The following is a 19,636-nucleotide window of genomic DNA, read 5'->3' as shown; positions in this document are numbered from 1 at the left end:
AGTTTTTATCATTAATGGATGTTGGGGGCCGGCCTGGTGGTGCAGTGGTTAAGTGTGCATGTTTCGCTTTGGTGGCCTGGGGTTCACCGCTTCAGATCCTGTGTGCAGACATGGCACTGCTCATCAAGCCATGCTGTGGTAGGCGTCCCACATATAAAGTAGAGGAAGATGGGCACGGATGTTAGCTCAGGGCCAGTCTTGCTCAGCAAAAAGAGGAGGATCAGTGGCAGATGTTAGCCCAGAGCTAATCTTCCTCAAAAAAAAAAAAAATGGATGTTGGATCTTGTCAAATGTTTTCTCTGCATCTATTGAGATGATCATGTGATTCTTATTCCTCATTTTGTTAATGTGGTGTATCACATTGATTGATTTGCAAATGTGTGTCCCTGGTGTAAATCACACTTGATCATGGTGTATGATCCTTTTAATGTATTGCTGTATTCGGTTTGCATATATTTTGTTGAGGATTTTCATCTATGTTCATCAGCAATATTGGCCTGTAATTTTGTGTTGCCCTTGTCTGGCTTTGATACCAGTGTGATGTTAGCTTCATAGAATGAGTTAGGAAGTGTTCGCTCTTCTTCAATTTTTTGGAACAGTTTGAGAAGGATAGGTATTAAATCTTCTTTGAAAGTTTGGTAGAATTCTTCAGAGAAGTCATCTGGTGCTGTCCTTTTGTTTTTTGGGAGCTTTCCGATTACTGTTTCAATATCTTTACTTATGACTGGCCTATTCAGATTCTCTCTTTCTTCTTGATTCAGTTTTGGGAGGGTTTCATGAATCTAAGAATTCATCCATTTCTTCTAGATTGTCCAAATTGTTGACGTATAGTTTTTCATAGCATTCTCTTATATTCCTTTGTATTTCTGTAGTATCCATTGTAATTACTGTTCTTTCATTTCTGATTTTATTTATTTGAGACTTTTCTCTTGTTTTCTTAGTGAGTGTGGCTAAGGGTTTGTCAATTTTGTTTATCTTCTCAAAGAACCAGCTCCTAGTTACATTGATCCTTTCTACGGTTTTTTTGTTTGTTTGTTTGTTTCAATTTCATTTATTTCTGCTCTAATTTTTATTATTTCCCTCCTTCTGCTGATTTTGGGCTTTGTTTATTCTTCTTCTAGTTTTGTTAACTGTAGTTTAACATTTTTCTTGTTTGTTAAGGTAGGCCTATATTGCTATGAATTTCCCTCTTAAGACTGTTTTGTTGCATCCCACATGAGTTAGTATGGTGTGTTTCCATTTTCATTTGATTTCTCTTTTAACTTCTTCAATGATCCATTGGTTGTTAAGTAGCATGTTGTTTAGTCTCCACATATTTTTCACTTTCCAGCTTTTTTCTTGTAGTCGATTTCTAGTTTAATAGCAGTATAGTCAGAAAAGATGCTTGATATGATTTCAATCTTCTTAAATTTATTGAGACTTGCCTTACTTCACAATACATGGTCTATCTTTGAGAATGTTCCATGTGCACTTGATGAGAAGTATAGAGCAGAATATTCTGCTGTTTTGGATGAAATTATCTCTCTATATATCTAATAAGTCCATCTGATCAAGTGTTTTATTTAGATCCACTATTTCCCTGTTGATTTTCTTTCTGGATGATCTATCCATTGATGTAAGTGGAGTGTTGAGGACCCCTACTATTATTGTGTTGCTGTCAATTTCTCCCTTTAGGTCTTATATATTGTTTTTATATGTTGCTTTATATACTTTGGTGCTCCTGTGTTAGGTGCATATGTATTCATAAGTGTTATATCCTCTTGGTGGAAAGTCCCTTTTATCATTATATACTGTCCCTTTTTGTCTCTCTTTGTCTTTTTTATCTTGAAGTCTGCTTTTTCTGAGATAAGTATGGCAACACCTGCTGTCTTCTTTGCCATTTTCATGGAGTATTGTCTTCCATCCCATCACTCTGAGCCTGTGTTTGTCTTTAGAACTGAGATGTATTTCCTGAAGGCAGCATATTATTGGGTCTTGGTTTTTTTTTTTAAAGATTGGCACCTGAGCTAACTGTTGCCAATCTTTTTTCCCCCCTGCTTTTTCTCCCCCCACCCCCCTCAGTACATAGTTGTATATATATATATATTTTTTAGATGTGGGTCCTCCTAGTTGTGGCATGCGCGATGCCCCCTCAATTTGGCCTGATGAGTGGTGCCATATCTGCACCTAGGATCTGAATCAGTGAAACCCTGGGCCATCGAAGGTGGATTGTGTGAACTTAAACACTTGGCCATCGGGCTGGCCCTGGGTTTTGTTTTTTAATCTATTCAGCTATTCCGTTTCTTTTGATTGGATAATTCAATCCATTTACATTTAGAGTGATTATTGATATATCAAGGCTTAATACCGCCATTTTATCTCTTGATTTCCAGTTGTGTTATCTTTCCATTGTTTATCTTCCTTTGTATTTCTGACTGCTATTTCGGTTTGGTGGTTTTCTATGGTGGTCCTCTCAGTTTTCTTTTTATTTATTTATGAATTGTGGGTCTGCTCTGATCTTTTGTGTAGTGGTTACCGTGAGGTTTGCATAAAAGATCTCGTAACTGAGACAGTCCATTTTATGATGGCCTCTCATCTCCATTAGCCTAAGCAGGTTCCATCCCGATCCTCTTCCCCTTCTGAGTTATTGTTGTCACTAATGATTCTGTTTTGTGTTATGAGTTTGTGATTAAATTGTTTATAGTTATTTTTGATGCTTTCCGTCCCTTTATCTTTTACGTTATAATTGTTTGCTAACCTGTTCTGATAGAGAGCTGCAGTTTTCTGATTTTGTGTGTCTGTTTCTTTCCCTGCTAAAAGCTTTGTAGACCTTTGCCATTTTGTTTCACGTATGAGGGCTTCCTTTATCATTTCTTATAAGTGAGGTCTAGTGGTGATGAACTCCTTCAGCTTTTGTTTATCTGGGAAAGCTTTTATTTCTCCATGATATCTGAAGGATAGTTTCACTGCATAGAGTATTCTTGGCTGAAAATTTTTGCCTTTCGGTATTTTGAATATATCATTCCATTCTCTCCTAGCCTGTAAGGTTTCTGCTGAGAAATCCACTGAAAACTTCATGGGGGTTCCTTTGTAGATTATTTTCTTCTGCCTTGTTGCCCTTAGTATTTTTTCTGTTTCATTGACTTTTGACAGCTTTAATATTACATGTCTTGGAGAAGGTCTTTTTGCGTTGATATATTAGGAGTTCTATTGGCTTCACATATTTGTAAGTCCATTTCCTTCCCCAGGTTTGGGAAGTTCTCAGCTATTATTTCTTTGAACAAGCTCTCTGCTTCTTTCTCCCTTGCTTCTCTCTCCCTTGCTTCTCTCTCTGGAATACCTGTAATCCTTTTGTTCCTTTTCCTAATTGAATCAGCTATTTCTCAAAGACTTTCTTCATTTTTAAAAAATCTTAGTTCTCTCTCCTCCTCCACCTGAAGGATTTCTACATTTCTATCCTCAAACTTACTAATTCTTTCCTCTATAATGTCAGCTGCATTTTAAGGACTCTATATTTTTTTTTATCACATTAATTGTGTTCTTCATATCCAGAATTTCTGTTTGTTAATTTTTATAGTTTCAATCTCTTGGGGGAAGTATGTCTTCTTCTCATTAATTTTTTTTCCTGCGCTCATTGAACAGTCTTTCTGAGTTTTCTTTTGACTACTAGAGTTCCTCTATGATAGCTATTTTGAATTCTCTGTCATTCAGATTGTAAATTTCTGTGACTTCAGGGTTGATGTCTGGAGATTTGTCATTCTCCTTTTGTTCTGAATTATTGTTGTAGTTTCTCTCGGTGTTTGATGAACTAACCTTTTGCTGACTCATTTGTGGTAGTTTCAGGTCACAGATTCCACCTACCACCACTGGGGGGGAAGCAGGAGCTGTGTTTCTGATCCTGCTGCATGTGCTGGAAGTTGTGCAGGTATGGTGGCACTCCTGCAGCCTGGGATAGCATGCACATGCATGTTGGCTGTTGCTGCCTCTGCTTATAGTCACGCTGGCTGCTGTCCTTCGTGGTGTGGCTTCTTCACTCAGTCCGAGCCAGAGTCACTCATTGGGGCAGCAACAGCATGGTGGGCACTCTCATAGGCTGGGATAGCACTTGTGCACATGTGCGGGGCTGCTGCCACCTCTTCTTACAGTCACACTGAGGCGTGTTTCCACTTGTGGAGCCATGATGGTGCTCCCACAGTCCAGGATAGTGTTTGCCCATAGTCTGGGCTGTCTCCGCCTCCTCTTATAGTAGCACTAGCCTGTCATGAGAGGCCCTGTGACCTTGTTTGCTGCTGTTGGGGAAGGTAGGGGAGTGCTCACCTATCTCCACTGCTTCCCAGGGACCCAGTCCATCCACCTTCAGATATATGGCTGTGTGGTTGTGTTGTGTAGGTATCCTCCATTGGTCAATGAATGTCTGTTTAGTTGTAAATCAGAGGGGGAGGGACAGAGGGAATAACTCACTCCACCATGTTGCTGATGTCCTCCCTCAAGAAAAGCAATTTTTAGTGAAGTATTAATGAAACCTACAGCATTTAAGTTTTTTTCTTTCTTTAATTTTCAGTCAATTCAGATTATCTTTTTTTTAGTAAAGTCCCACGGCAATACTACTCTTCAGGGTATACTTTATAATTGCTATGGTATGTGTATGTGTGGGGAGGAGAAATAAATATCAGTTATTGATAATAATAATATAATGTAATCACAAGTCCCTTAATGATGGGGATTATATTTTTAGAAATGCATCATTAGGAAATTTCATCATTATCTGAACATCACAGAGTGTACTTCCACAAACCCAGATGGTATAACCTACTATACAACTAGGCTCTATGGCACTAATCTTATGGGACCACCATTGTTGACTGGAATGTCATTATGTGGTGCATGACTGTATAGTCCTTGAAAAATATCTGGGTAAAGTAACTTTGGAAAGAAACCATCTAGTGCTTTTTACCTTAGGGGAAGTTATGTTCATTTCTTTTCCCAAAGACTCCTTCTATTTCACCTATAAATGTGACTCTTGACAGTTAACCAAAAATGTCTTCTACATTCTGATATACACCATGCCCCCTGTGTAGATATGCTATCATTATCCTGTGAGGGGAAAGGAAGGCCCCTGTAAAAGAAGCAGTGCAGGGAGGGAAGAAAGACAGAGTCCTTCAAAATTTAGGTCAATGGATATCTACCAGTATATTTTCAGTGCTACCTAAAATATGGGAGCACAAGATATTTGCTTACTGTAACCTGGGACACATTTTTAAAAATTTTTTACCACTCTTAGAGAATCTTACTAGAGAGTATGAAAAACAGAAAAGGTGTGATATCATAGCAATTTTTTTAAGGTAGAAACTGAAACCTAAAGTAATCATAGTACATTATGGAATGTTGTATTTTAGGCACTGTCATTTTCATAAAAAAGGAATTAGAGACGACTGTAAATACTTACTCATTTTCAGTGAGTGGTCCTCCCTGCATTATTTATGGAAGGACATTTTATAGATAAGAAGTAGCATTTGATACAATTGTGATTTGCATCTGTCATCATAAAACCTTGATTTTGTCTTCAGATTTGTTTTCACTTTCACAAATAAAAATGACTCAAATTGAAATTTAAGGAGAAACCTCCAAAGAAACCTTTTGATTAAATCTATCAGAAGCAATAGCAGTGTGGCTGTTTAGCATGTAGTTGTAAATTCCTGTTTCTATTGACCTTCCCTGCAGGTTTATGTTTGATATATCTAATTTCCTGAAGTGTTTTCAAAGTTGTGAGCATTTTGATTAAAAATATTCTCACAAAACTTTCCAGACATCCTTTCAAGGGATCTTAGAATTTATTTAAGATGACACTACTATAGCAAAATGCTGTTGGTACAGAAAAGTCTTCAGAAGAAAAAATACGATTTCATTATTCGGATTTAGAGCTTCAAAGCTAGAGTTGTTCTTATGAAAGGAAAAAAGTTTTCTCATGGTTAATCTTACTTTTTAAATAGAATGAGGTGATGGGGTATTTGTAATGAAAATAGTTAAGGAAATACTTTACATCATGGTAGGAGAATGCTTTTGTCTTCAATATTTTTTATTGTTAAAACACATACGCACAATGTGTAGTGATGTATGTGGAAAAAAGTTAACCAATAAAGATGTATAAAAAGTAAAATTATTCCCACTTTCCCATTTCCTAGAGATAATAACAGGTCACATTTGGGTTTAGATCACTTAGTACCTTTTTCTATACACATATAAATACACACATAACCACAAATATACACAATTGTATGTAAATGACAATGTGATCGGGTTGAATTTATTCTATCAGCACATCTTCCTTTTCGGTTTTTGTTTTTTTAAAAGTCAGATTTATTGAGTTATAATTTACATAATAAAATTCACCCTCAAGTATACAGTTCAATTACCTTTGAGAAATGTATATGGCTGTACAACCACCACCCAAATGAAGATACAGAACATTTCTATATATAGAATTTCTATGTATACAGCTCCCCAAAGTTTTCTCATATCCTTTTATAGTCACTTCCCTCCCTCTTACCCCGGTTCTTGGCAGCCACTGATCTTATTTCTATTCTGTAGTTTTGTCTTTTCTAGAGTATTATATAAATGGAATTTTTGTGATTGGTTTCTTTCACTTAGCATAGTGCTTTTGAGATTCACCTTGTTGTATTTATCAACAGTTGCTTTCATTTTATTGCTGAGTGGTATTTCCACCTGTGACTATATTTTTATATTGTCACAAATGTCAAAAAATGTTATATTTATATATATTTTATAATATATATAAAATATATATATTTTATATATTGTTTGTCTATTCACCAGTTGATGTACATTTGGGTTATTTTCTATTTTTGTCTCTTATGAATAAAACAGCTGTATATATTCACACACAGGTCTTTATGTGGACATATGTTTTCATTTTTCTTGGATAAATACCTAAGAGTGGTTTTCTGGTCATAGTCGTATGGCGTGTTTTTACATTGATAAGAAACTACTAAACTGTATTCCAAAGCAGCTGTATAGTTTTGCATTACCATTAGTGATTTTGAGAGTTCTAGATGCTCCACATCCTTGCAAGCACTTGGTATTGTCAGACTTAAATTTTAGCCATTCTAGTGCATATGTAGTGATATCTCATTGCGATTTTAATTTGCACTTCTCTAATGACTAATGGAGTTGAGGATCTTTTCATGTGCTTATTTTCTATATGTGTATCTTCTTTGGTGACATGCCTATTCAAATCTTTTGCCTATTTTTTTTTTGTGAGGAAGATTGGCCCTGAGCTAAGATCTGTGCCAATATTCCTCTATTTTGTATGCATTGCTGCCGCAGCATGGCTGGATGAGTGGTATAGGTCTGCACCTGGATCCGAGCCCACACACCTGTGCCACTGAAGCTGAACTTAACCACTATGCCACCAGATTGACTCCTGCCTATTTCTTAAATTGCATTTTTTGTCTTATTATTGAATTGCAAGTTTCTTTTATATATTCTTGATACAAGTCCTTATCAGATATGTTTTGCAATTATTTTCTTCCAGTTTGTGATTCGCCTTTTTCTTTTGTTTTTAAAGAAATCTATATTTAAATTTTTTATTTTTTCCAGTTTTATTGACATATAATTGACATATAACTTTATATCAATTTTAGGTGTATGACATAATGATTTGATATATGTATGTATTGTGGAATGATCACCATAATTTGAGTTAACATCATCATCTCACAGTTACAAATATTTTCCCACTTGTGATGAGAACTTTTAAGATCTACTGTTTTAGAAACTTTCAAACATACAATACAGTATTATTAACTATAATCACTATGCTATACATTACATCCCCAGAACTTATTTATCTTATAACTGGATGTTTGTACATTCTGACCACCTTCACACATTTTACCCACTCTCCATTCTCTGCCTCTGACAACCACCAATCTATTCTCTGTATCTATGAGTTCGTTTTTTTTATATTTCACAAATAAGTTAGATCGTATAGCATTTGTCTTTCTCTGTTTGACTTATTTCACTCAACATAATGCCCTCAAGGTCCATCTATGTTGTCACAAATGGCAGGATTTCCTTCTTTTTTATAGCTGACTAGTATTCCATTTATTCTATATCTTCTTTATCCACTCATCCATCAATGAAAACTTAGGTTGTTTCCACATCTTGGCTATTGCAAATAATGCTGCAACGAACATGTGGATGTAGTATCTTTTTGAGGTAGCAATTTTCTTTTTTTTAGATATATAGCCAGAAATGATATTGCTGGATCATACGGTAGTCCTATTTTTAATTTTTTGAGAAACCTCTGTACTGTTTTTCACAGTGGCTGCACCAATTTACATTCCCATAAATAGTGCACAAGTGTTTCCTTTTCTCCACATCTTTGCCAACACTTATCTTGATAATAGCCATTCTAACAGGTGTGAGGTGATATCTCATTCTTATTTTGACTTGCATGTCCCTGATGATTGGTGATGTTGAGCTCTTTTTCATGTACCTGTTGCCCATCTGTCTGTCTTCTTTGGAAAAATATCTACTTACATCATGTGCCCATTTTTAAATTGAATTATTTGTTTTTGTTATTGAGTTGTATGAGATATATTTTGGCTATTAAATTCTTATCATGTAAATGGTTTTCAGATATTTTTCTTCTATTTGTAGGTTGCCTTTTCATTCTGTTGATGGTTTCCTTTGCTGTGCAGAAGCTCTTTAGTTTGACGTAGTCCCACTTCTTTATTCTGCTTTTATTGCCTTTGCTTTTGGTGTCAAATCTGAAAAAACCATTGCTAAGACTGATGTCAAGGAGCTTACCTACTGTTTTCTTCTAAAAGTTTTATCATTTCAAGTCTTGTGTTCAATTCTGTAACCCATTTGAGTTTATTTTTGTGTACAGTGTAAGAGAGTGGCCTAGTTTCATTCTTTTGTGTGTGACTGTCCAGTTTTCCCAACCTCTTATTGAAGAGACTATCCTTCCCCCATTGTATATTCTTGGCTCTTCTGTTTTAAATTAATTAACAATATATGTATGTGTTTATTTGTGGGCTTTCTGTTCTTTTCTACTGATCTATATGGCTGTTTCTATGCCTATAGTATACTGTTTTTATTACTATAGCTTTGTAATATAGTTTGAAATCAGGAAGTGTGATGCCTCCAGCTTTGTTCTTTCTCAAAATTGCTTTGCTTATTCAGGGTCTTTTGTGTTCCAGACAAATTTTAGGATCGTTTATCCTATTTCTGTGAAAAATGCCCCTGGAATTTTGACAGGAATTGCATTGAATCTGTAGAGTACTTTGGATAGTATGGGCATTTTAACAACATTAGTTCTAATCTATGAGCATAGAATATCTTTCAATTTATTTGTGTTGTTTTCAATTTCTTTCTTAATGTCTTATAGCTCTCAGTGTATAGGCCTTTCACCTCCTTGGTTAAATTTATTCCTAGATATTTTATTCTTTTTCATGCAATTGTAAATGGGATTGTTTTCTTAATTTCTCCTTCTGATAGTTTGATATTAGTGTATAGAAATGCAACCAATTTTTATACATTGATTTTGTATCCTGCAGGTTTACTGAATTCATTTATTGGTTCTAAAGGTTTTTTGATGGAGTCTTTAGAGTTTTCTATATATAATATTGTGCCATCTGCAAATAGAGACAGTTTTACTTCTTTTCTGATTTGGATGACTTTTATTTCTTTTTCTTGCCTAATTGCTGTGGCTAGGACTTCCAATACTATGTTGAATAAAAGTGGTGATAGTGGGCATCTGTGTCTTGTTCCTGATCTTAGAGGAAAAGATTTCAGTTTTTCACTGTTGAGTATGATGTTAGCTGTGGGCTTGTCATATATGGCCTCAGTTATGTTGAGGTATGTTCCCTCTATACCCACTTTGTTGAGAGTTTTTTCATGAATGCATGTTGAATTTTGTGAAGTGCTTTTTCTGCATCTATTGAGATGATCATATGATTTTTATCCTTCAGTTTGCTAATGTAGTGTATCACATTGATAGATTTGTAGATGTTCCACCATTACTGCATCCTTGGAATAAATCCCACTTGATCACAGTGTATGATCCTTTTAATGTATTATTGAATTTGATTTGCTAATATTTTGTTGAGGATTTTTACATCTATGTTTATCAGTGATACTGGCCTGTAATTTTTTTTGTCATAGTGTCGTCTGGTTTTGGTATCAGGGCAATGCTGGCCTTGTAAAAGGAGTTTGGCAATGTTCCCTCTTCTCAGTTTTTGGAAGAGTTTGAGAATGATTGGTATTAATTCTTCTTTGAATGTTTGGTGGAATTCATCAGTGAAGCCATCCAGGCCTGGATTTTTATTTATTGGGAGGCTTTTGATTACTGACTCAATCTCCTTACTAGTAATCAGTCTGTTTAGATTTTCTAATTCTTCATGATTCATTCTTGCTAGGCCATATGTTTCTAGGAATTTATCCATCATTTCTAGATTGTCCAATTTGCTGGTGTATAATTGTTCATAGTAGTCTTTTATGGTCCTTTTTATTTCTGTGATATCATTTGTAATGTCTACTCTTTCATTTATGATTTTATTTATTTGAGTCATCTGTCTTTTTTTCTTGGTGAGTCTAGCTAAAGTTTAGTCTATTTTGTTTATGTCTTCAAAAACTAGCTCTTAGTTTCACTAATGTTTTCTGTTCTCTTTTTAGTCTCTATTTCATTTATTTTCACTCTGATCTTCTTTATTTCCTTTCTCCCACTAACTTTGGGCTTTGTTCTTTTTCTAGTTCCTTGAGGTGTAAAGTTAGGGTTTTTTTTGAGATCTTTCTTTTTCTTAACGTAGGCACTAATCACTATGAACTTCCCCTTAGAACTACTTTTGTTGCATCACATAAATTTTGGTATGTTGCATTTCCATTTTCCCTTGTCTCTAGGTATTTTTAAACTTCTCTTTTGATTTCCTCTTTGACTCATTGGGTGTTCAGTAGCATGTTGTTTAATCTCCACATATTTGTGAATTTTCCAGTTTTCTTCTTGTAGTTAATTTCTAGTTTCATATTGTTGTGGTCAGAAAAGATGCTTGATATGACTTCAATCTTCTTAAGTTTGTTAAGACTTGTTTTGTGGCCTGATATATATTTTGGAGAATGTTCTGTGAACACTTGAGAAGAATGTATATTCCATTGCTTTTGGATGGATATGTCTGTTAAGTCCATCTGGTCAAACATTTCATTTAAAGCTAATGCTTACATATTGATTTTGTCTGGATGATCCACCTATTGATGAAAGTGGAGTATTAGAGTCCTCTACTACTTTTGTATTGCTGTCTATTTCTCCTTTCAGGTCTGTTAATAATTGCTTTATTTATTTAGGTGGTCTGATGTTGGTGCATAAATATTTACAAATGTTATATCCTCTTGCTAGATTGACCCCTTTATCATTATATAATGTCCTTCTTTGTCTCTTATTACAGTCTTTGACTTAAAGTCTATTTTGTTTGTATAAATATAGCTACCTTAGTTTTCTTTTGATTTCCACTTGCATAGAATATCTTTTTTTACCCCTTCACTTTCAGTCCTGTGTATCGTTAAAGTTGAAGAAACTCTCTTGTAGGCAGCATACAGTTGGGTCTTGGTTTTTGTTTTGTTTTTATCCATTCAGCCACTCAATGTCTTTTGATTGGAGAATTTAGAGCATTTATATTTAAAGTAAGTGTTAATAGGTATAGCCTTGTTGAGACTTTAAAAAAATTTTTTAACAGAAAACAAAACAGACTCTTTCTGGCCATTATGTAATTCTTTGGGGTTTTTTTCTTCTCTCACTCTATTCCTTTGTGACTTGATGATTTTCTGTAGCAGTATGCTTAGATCCCTTTGTCTTTCTCTTTTATGTATGCACTAGAGGCTTCTTCTTTGTGATTACCATCAGAGTTACATAAAACATCTTGTATTTTAAGTCTATTTTAAGCAGATAAGAACTTAAGTTCAAATGCAATGATCTGTCCTTTTTCCTATTAGGTTGTCTTTCTTCTTTTCATCTTCTTTTCCCCTTATTCCTCCTCCTCTTCTTCATTATCTTTTTTTCATAAATTATTTGTATTTTATGGGCATTAGCTTCTTTGATGTTGCAAATTCTTTCTCTGTTATCATTGGTCTTTCAACTTTGTTTAGCTTTTCACTGTATGAATATTTTTAATGTAGTCATCTATGCTATAGTTGTTGTTAATTCTGCACTTGACCTTGATTTCTTAATTAAGAAGGTGTTCTCCAACCCAAGATTAGACACATAGTCTCCTGTTTGATTTTGGTATATTTATAATTAGATGATGTGAGCTGGGGAACAAATTATGGATATTGTTCCTGTATAGATAGCCAATGGTTTCAGCACATTTATTATATACATTATCCTTTCCCAATTGTTTTGAAATACCACTTTTATCATATACTAAATTTCTATATATAATTTGGGCTATTTCTTAATTCTCTTTTCTGTTCCATTGATCTGTTTCTCTGTTACTAACTAGCACCACCCTTTTAAATGATTCTTCCCAGCTAAACCATAATTTGAAAAAGAAGACATGGTGATCACTATAGAAGGTGTTAAAAGATAAACTGAGGCATTCAAAACATTTTAAGAGTTTATTTGAGCAAAAATCAATTCAAATTGGGCAGCCAAACTGGAAAATGTTAGGAGCACTCCACCAATGGAGCTAGTGAAGATGTGGAAGCAAAGCAAGGAAATTATCTGTTTAGCTATAGCTTAAGCAATTGCCTTATTTGGGAAAGCCTAGTTGGTTATTTATAATTGATCCTTAATTCCTATTTCTTAACATGGAGGCATTTACAGGCTTACGTTTTTGTTTGTTTATGTAGGTTGCCAAGTCTTTAGAACCATCTCAGTCTAATGGTCTCCTTGTTTGTCAACTTAACAAAGGTGTATTCTCAGAAACCTTCCTTAACCACTTTATTTCTCTGTCTCAATATTTTGCAAGACTTGATGTAGACAAATGAGGTTGATTTAAAGAGACAATCACACTTTAATTCTAATTTTACAGCAAAACAATACATGGAAGTCTTTAGGTACAGCTAAACATCATTCAGGAATCAAAGATGCTGTGGAAATTGGCTCTATTGAACCTGTAAACAACAAAGGATAACCTTTTATTCCCTAAGGCATCTCATCTACAATTTTTGGTATTTGCATAAAATTATCTCCTTGGACAGAGTGCTGATGCTTCACTATTACATAGAAAAAGAATTACTCCACACTGGAACATTCCAGGGTTAGGAACATTCAAAGGAAGCAGAATTAATGTGCATATTGACTGAACTTAAATGGGAGTAAAAGTCTTTATTCTTGGTAAAGTACTTCATTTATGGATTCCACTAGACCTGCAGATCTGCAGATATTATACCCATGATCATCTCAACTGTGTCCTCTCATTTTGTAAGACTCATTAGGGGAAGGGCCTAAAACAAGGATTTTCTTAATCTTTTTAAATTGACATGGATAAGTTATATTATATACTATTAGCTAAAAGTATCATAAAATATACTTTTATACAATGCAATGTTGTAATATAACATTAAATATATATTTGGTCTTCATCACTGGTTCTTGGCACAGAGCTCCTAATGTAATACAACAAGTTAACACTTGGTTTTTGTCCCTGGCTCCTGAAACAGCCCCAGAGAAATAAAGGTAAAATGAATGTTTTTTCTTATTGCCCGCGGGCCCCCCCCCCCAGTTCCTGAAAAAGGTCTGGAGTGGTAAAGGTGAAAGGAGCCTCTTTTGTTATTCATAATAAGCCCCTTTCAATCACACCTGAGTTAGTGGCTTTTAGAAAGCCACTAGGATGGGGAGCTGGTTGCCAGGGGAGCCAACCATGTTATTAGAGGGTTGGAACTTTCAGGCCCACCCCCTGACCTCTGAGGAGGAGAGAGGGGCTGGAGATTGAGTCAATCGCCAATGGTCAATGATTTAATCAGTCATGCCTAGGTAATGAGGCTTCCATAAAAACTCTAACTGAAAGGATTCAGAGAGCTCCTGAGTTGGTGAATGCATTGAGATGCTGGAAGGGTGACATGCCTGGGGAAGTCATGGAAACTCTATGCCCCTCTCTTCATACTTTGCCCTATGCATCTCTTCTATGTGGCTGTTCATCCATATCTTTTATTATATCTTTTATAACTGGAAAATGTAAGTATGTGTTTCCTTGAGTTCTGTGAGCCATTATAGCAAATTATTGAAGCTGGGGAGGTTGTAGGAATCTCCTATTTGTAGCCAAGTCATTCAGAAGTACAAGTAACAAATTCGGACTTGCAATTGGCATCTGAAGTGAGGATAGTTTTGTGGAACTGATCCCTAATCTGTGGGGTCTGTGCTAACTTCTGAGAGTTAGTGCCAGAATTGAGTTAAGTTGTAAGACACCCAGTCAAAGTCTGCCAAGAATTGGAGAACTGTTTTATGATGAAAAACTCATGCATTTGGTGTCAGAATAGAGGAAAGACTTTTCTTTTACACAGGTAAAGCAAACTGTTTTGAACAGTACTTACTAATATAATAGTCTTTATTGCTTATAATCCTTTTGTTTATGTTGAAAAGCTTCCCTGGAATTTTAGTAAAATTTTCCCACATTTATTAAGCATAGATTTCCTTAAGCTTATAATTATATTCTCATTAGACACAACCAAATTTTGATTGTATGATAGCACAGTTTCTTGTGGAATAATGGATAAGAGGAAACATTTTAGAATTTATTATATGGATAACTACTGAAATTTCAAGCTTTGGAATAAATTTTATTTTCATGGATTTGGATGTTTTAGGGTAAATTCTGCAATACAGAAGCCAATGAAAACATAGTCAAAGTGAGTTTTATTATAACTCTATCTGTATTATTTGTAACATACTCCTATTACAGGCATCAAAGACTAAAGTGACATGATAAATTTCTTCTTGCTTTATTGCTGACTCAAAAGCTGGTTTAAGTCTCATTCTTTTGGATATCCGGAAATCTGAAATATAATAAATTATATAATTAAATTTGATATTGAGCTAGAAAGTGAAAGACACTTCCTTTGAAAGATATTATTTTGTTTTCTGCAATTTTCAGATATAGCTTGAGATCAAAAGTATTTAAAATATGATATTTAAATATAAATCTGTGATTTTTTTTAAAAACAGTGTTTCAGTATTAGTTTGTCAAGTGCTAGATGAACCTACTCTTCTTGTGTTTGGAGAATTTGATTACACTTAGTATTTTGCACAATGAGGATACTTAACGGAAGTTTTTTACATGATTTATCATACCCACTTAGTTCTTCTTCCAAATGCTCTGAATTTTGAGGTAAATTTTCCATTGTGGATCTTCTAGACTCTGCCAAAGAAAAAGAGAAGAGTAAATTTAATGGTTTATCACAAATACAGTTTCTAGTTATTTTGAGCTTGAACCTAGGAATCTCTTTTCAGGGATACGTACTCATATCACCTGTGTCACCAGGTAAGATTGTATTGATCAAAGATGGCCACAATGGTATCTCCCACTCTACATGTTCTTAACATTATGACCTTGCCAGTCCTCAACAAGAGGTGGAATCTAATTACCCTCTTGAAATTGGGCAAGCCTTAGGACTCTTTAGTAATCATTAGAATGTGGAGGAAGTGACTGCATGACTTCTAAGACTGGGTCAGGTCAGAAAAAACTATGCAGCTCCACCTGGTTCTCTTGGAATGTTTTCTTTGGAGGAAGATAGCCACCACATAAAACGTCCTACCACCCTAAGACTGCCATTCAGGAGAGGTCATGTACAGATGCTCCAGTTGACGGTCCCAGCTCACCCAGCCATCCAGCCATCCTGCCAAGGCTTCAGTTTGAGTGAAGCTGTCTTGGACCCTTCAAACCAGCCCATCTGTCAGCTGAGTACCACCATTGGGTGATCTTAATTGATGGCTAGCCAAGCCATACTCAAATTCCTAATCCACATAAACTGGCAACTGGAACAGACACCTTTTGGAGATAAGATGACTTGTTAATGCAATCCTTAGAAGGAAAATTAATTTAGAGAGCAATATAAAGCATCCAAATAATGAAATCAGCTATGGGAAGTTTATGTATATAGACATGTTAATTTGTTACTTACCTTTCTTATTTGCCGTTTTACTTTTAACTTGAATCCACTAGGACTAATCTAATAAGATGCTTTTTATCCTTGCTTAAGACTGGCCTCAGTCTCCCAGTTCCCCTTCATTTCCTGTGTTCTATTTTTCATAAAGTTCTGTACATTTCTTATTTTGTCCCCATCTCCCACCCACCACAACTCTTGAAATATTTCCACTGTATCCTCACTCTATTTTCTGACATTCCTTTTACTTTCTTGCTCTAACAGAAACTTGGCTGTCCTCTGAGGGCACTGCCAGCCCAGATGCCCTTTTTTGTTTTTCTTTTCCTCAGTCTTCATACCATTGGACCTGGAGATGAATGAGTGTCTCCTCATCAGCCTCCCTTCTTCCTTTCCTAAAACTCATGTCATCAGTTTATACAATCAACTATTGTGATTTACCTACAGCTGGAGTCATTCTCAGTTGATTTTATCACTGGCTAATTGTCACCTGACTAGTACTTTCTTAATTTAGCAATTTAAATGTACATGTAGAACATTCTTTCCCCCTGGGCCTCAATTCCTTGAGCTCTGATCTTTTAGATCTTGCCCTTTACTCTACCACAGCCATTAATTCCCATAGTCATACTTAGACCTTGTCATTACCAGTAACTGCAAGCCCCCTCAAACTTAGTTTCCAGCATTCAACTACTTGACTGCCAGCTTTTATCTTTCTAGATCACTCCCCCTAGTACCCCAAAATCATAAATTCTTCATCTTCACTGGGACCTCCAATCCTACTACCTTTCCATTGTTCCTCCCCATTTTGATATCTTCTTTCCCTTCTTTATACAATTTAAATTCTATGGTCATTCACCCCCTTGCATATAGCCTGACTTTTTTACCCTTTTCCCACTTTGTCATACACACTTGGCCAAACTATAACCCTAGTTAAATCCACCTCTCTCCCCATTCCTCCCCTGTACTGTATAGCTCAGTGTGGTTGGAAACAACCATATGACCAGGCCTTACTTTAAATTTATGGCCTTAGACATAAGGTGGACCCTAATGCTTTAGGCCATCCTATTAAACATTCCTAGTCCATTCATTTTTCTACTCTCCTAAATCACTGTTTAACTCTTTCTTCTGTTTTCTCAAACATCTAACTGTCCATATGCATCACCATTCTCAGCTCATCATTTATTTTCCAGTTTCATGGAGGAAATAAAAGACAGTAGGAAAAGTGTCCCACAAGCTCTGTATCGAGAGTTACTCACCTACTTGCTTCTGTTCTGTATGCTCAGTCTTCCCTATGCTCCTATCTAAGGCCAACTCTTATATTTTTTCACTAGATCTCATCTTCTTTTGCCCATACAAGACATGGCTCCAGTAATTCCTTCTGCCTCCCACTAATCAGTTTTTTTGCTCTCTACTCAATCTTCCCCATCAGCATATAATATTTAGGTGAAGTCACATGAATGTGGGCAGAATGATACATACTGCTTCTGGGTCTGAGTGCTAGACATGGGCATTAATTCCTCCCTACAATTTCCCTTTTCCTCAGTCCTGAAGATGAAACTATTACTGTGATTTGGTTTCTGTTACGCAGACAACGACAGCCCCCTAAGTCAATGGTTCTCAACTGGGGGTGATTTTGCCCCACGGGGGACATTTGAAAATGTGTGGAGACATTTTTTTGTTATCACAACTGGTAGATGGAAGTCCCTCTGGCATCTGGTGGATAGAGGCCAGTTATGCTGCTAAATATCCTACAATGCTCATCACAGCCATTCTCCACCCACCTCTCCAACAAAAAATCATCCAGCTCAAAATTTCAATAGTGCAAGATTAAGAAACCCTGCCCTAGGGGATGGTGGGGGAACAAGATATAAGATCATGGTCCCCTAAATACCTGCGGGGCTCCCTTGTAAATGTAGATGGCTCACTTCAGGATTAAGGAAGAAACAAACTTTTATATTCTTAAATTATTGTACTTTTGGGACTCTTTATAATAAGCTTAGCCTTTACCTTAACTAATAAGTTCTATCATTCTTTTAGGTAAAGAACTACCTTGGGCTTCTCAGTTTAATATTTTTCGTTGCATCACAATATATAGAAAATTCTAACATCCTAATGTCTGTTTCATACCATCTAAGGTCTTAAACTCAGCATTCCCTTTGGTTTGGCAGGATATAACAATATCTCTTAAGCTGGAGAAGTCTTTCTAGATTTTCCAAGTTCGAGATTATGCTTGATTGGTCCCAAATAATTGTTCAGCATTCATTTCCCAGATGTTGAAGAAAGGTGATTTTTACTGCAGAATATTTCCCAAGTAGATTCTCCGAGAAGAATAGCTATACCTGTAGCTATTCTTTTACTTAACTTAGGCCACAATTGCTAGTTTAAACAAAAGACATTCACTCTCTCTTTGTACTAGGAAATCTTAGCAATGATTAATTTACACAAAGGAACACCTGAACTCATCATTCAGGTGTTCTGATATTTGTATTCATTTCTAACAAGGTGAGCACCGCAGGATTATTGGACTCTTGGTTCCGTCATTGCAAAAGCACTCATTTTGATTCTTAACTTAAGTTTTGTGCTGTGGGTCTGACTTATGGTGGGATTTGAGATGTTTGATCTGTAGGACTTCAAGGAAGCTAGGAGATTAGGACCAATAACACTCCAGCAAGGGAGACCAGAACCACTACAAAGTTGAGAGTGTGATATTTGTTTATACTGTCTACCATTTCAGTAGAAATAGGCACTTCTCTGTTTCTAATAGTAAAGACTCTCAAATGGTAGATTCCATCAGTAGGCAACAAAAAGATCTCATTTATGCCACCACGTAGCCTATATTGTACCAAAGAGCAACAGAATAAGTCATCAGATGCTGAATGGCAGTAAGTCTACCATCCCATCTCTTTACTTGAAAACAATGGTACATAATTTTCATATAATACAGACTATATATAAACGAGATTTCTAAAATGTTATCTGTAGAGGACTATGAATTGAAATGGAGGAGACACTATGTGGTAGTTTTGTGACTGAAAAGGCAAACGAATTTTTATAATTTTGGCATGCAAAACAGTTTTAGTGGCCTTATTCTAGAAAAGGGTAAATAATAACTTATACATAAAGGTTGTGTCAGAGTTTATAGGCCAGACCCTTGGTAATGGATTCAACCTTTCCACAACGAATCAAAAGTATTGTTGTATGCTCACATGAGTATACAGTAGTCATTACCTTAAATTTAAAACTCACTATAAGCAGCAAACACATAGAGCAAGATATGAAGGCTGTATTGTATCAGTGTAGTCTGCAGAGAATTTCTTCATATGGTTTTTGCCTTGTTGAAATATATGGTGCAGTTCAAAGCTAAAGGGATTACTTCTGACTAGTCATCACAGAGGTTGATTACATTCGTATATCATATTTAGCTGGACCCTGCAGGCTATTATTCCATTAGCTGTGCTGGTCCTGCTATTGTCAAAAAGTTGATCACCTAATGTTAAAAGACTGCTTTCTGTTGATCTTATCAAAATGACTCAAAAGGTTTTGC

At 35.7% G+C, this 19,636-nt stretch overlaps 1 protein-coding gene across 4 annotated transcripts in view; it reads right to left on the bottom strand.

Annotated features, from left to right (window-relative positions):
- Nucleotides 1-14,751: 14,751 nt before the first annotated feature.
- TTC29 (tetratricopeptide repeat domain 29) overlaps nt 14,752-19,636 on the bottom strand; it is a 258,945-nt gene continuing 254,060 nt past the window's right edge. For all 4 annotated transcript variants that reach the window (XM_070261554.1, XM_005607917.4, XM_070261556.1 and 1 more), the window contains 2 exons: nt 15,284-15,350; nt 14,752-14,988 (listed from right to left, as the gene is read on the bottom strand). In XM_070261554.1, the coding sequence (XP_070117655.1) occupies nt 14,958-14,988; nt 15,284-15,350 (98 nt within the window). In that variant the 3' untranslated portion in view covers nt 14,752-14,957. The remainder of the gene's footprint in view (nt 14,989-15,283; nt 15,351-19,636) is intronic.

Source organism: Equus caballus, chromosome 2, assembly GCF_041296265.1.
Source record: "Equus caballus isolate H_3958 breed thoroughbred chromosome 2, TB-T2T, whole genome shotgun sequence".
NCBI classification, from domain to species: domain Eukaryota; kingdom Metazoa; phylum Chordata; class Mammalia; order Perissodactyla; family Equidae; genus Equus; species Equus caballus.
This window is presented reverse-complemented; position numbering and strand designations above follow the sequence as displayed.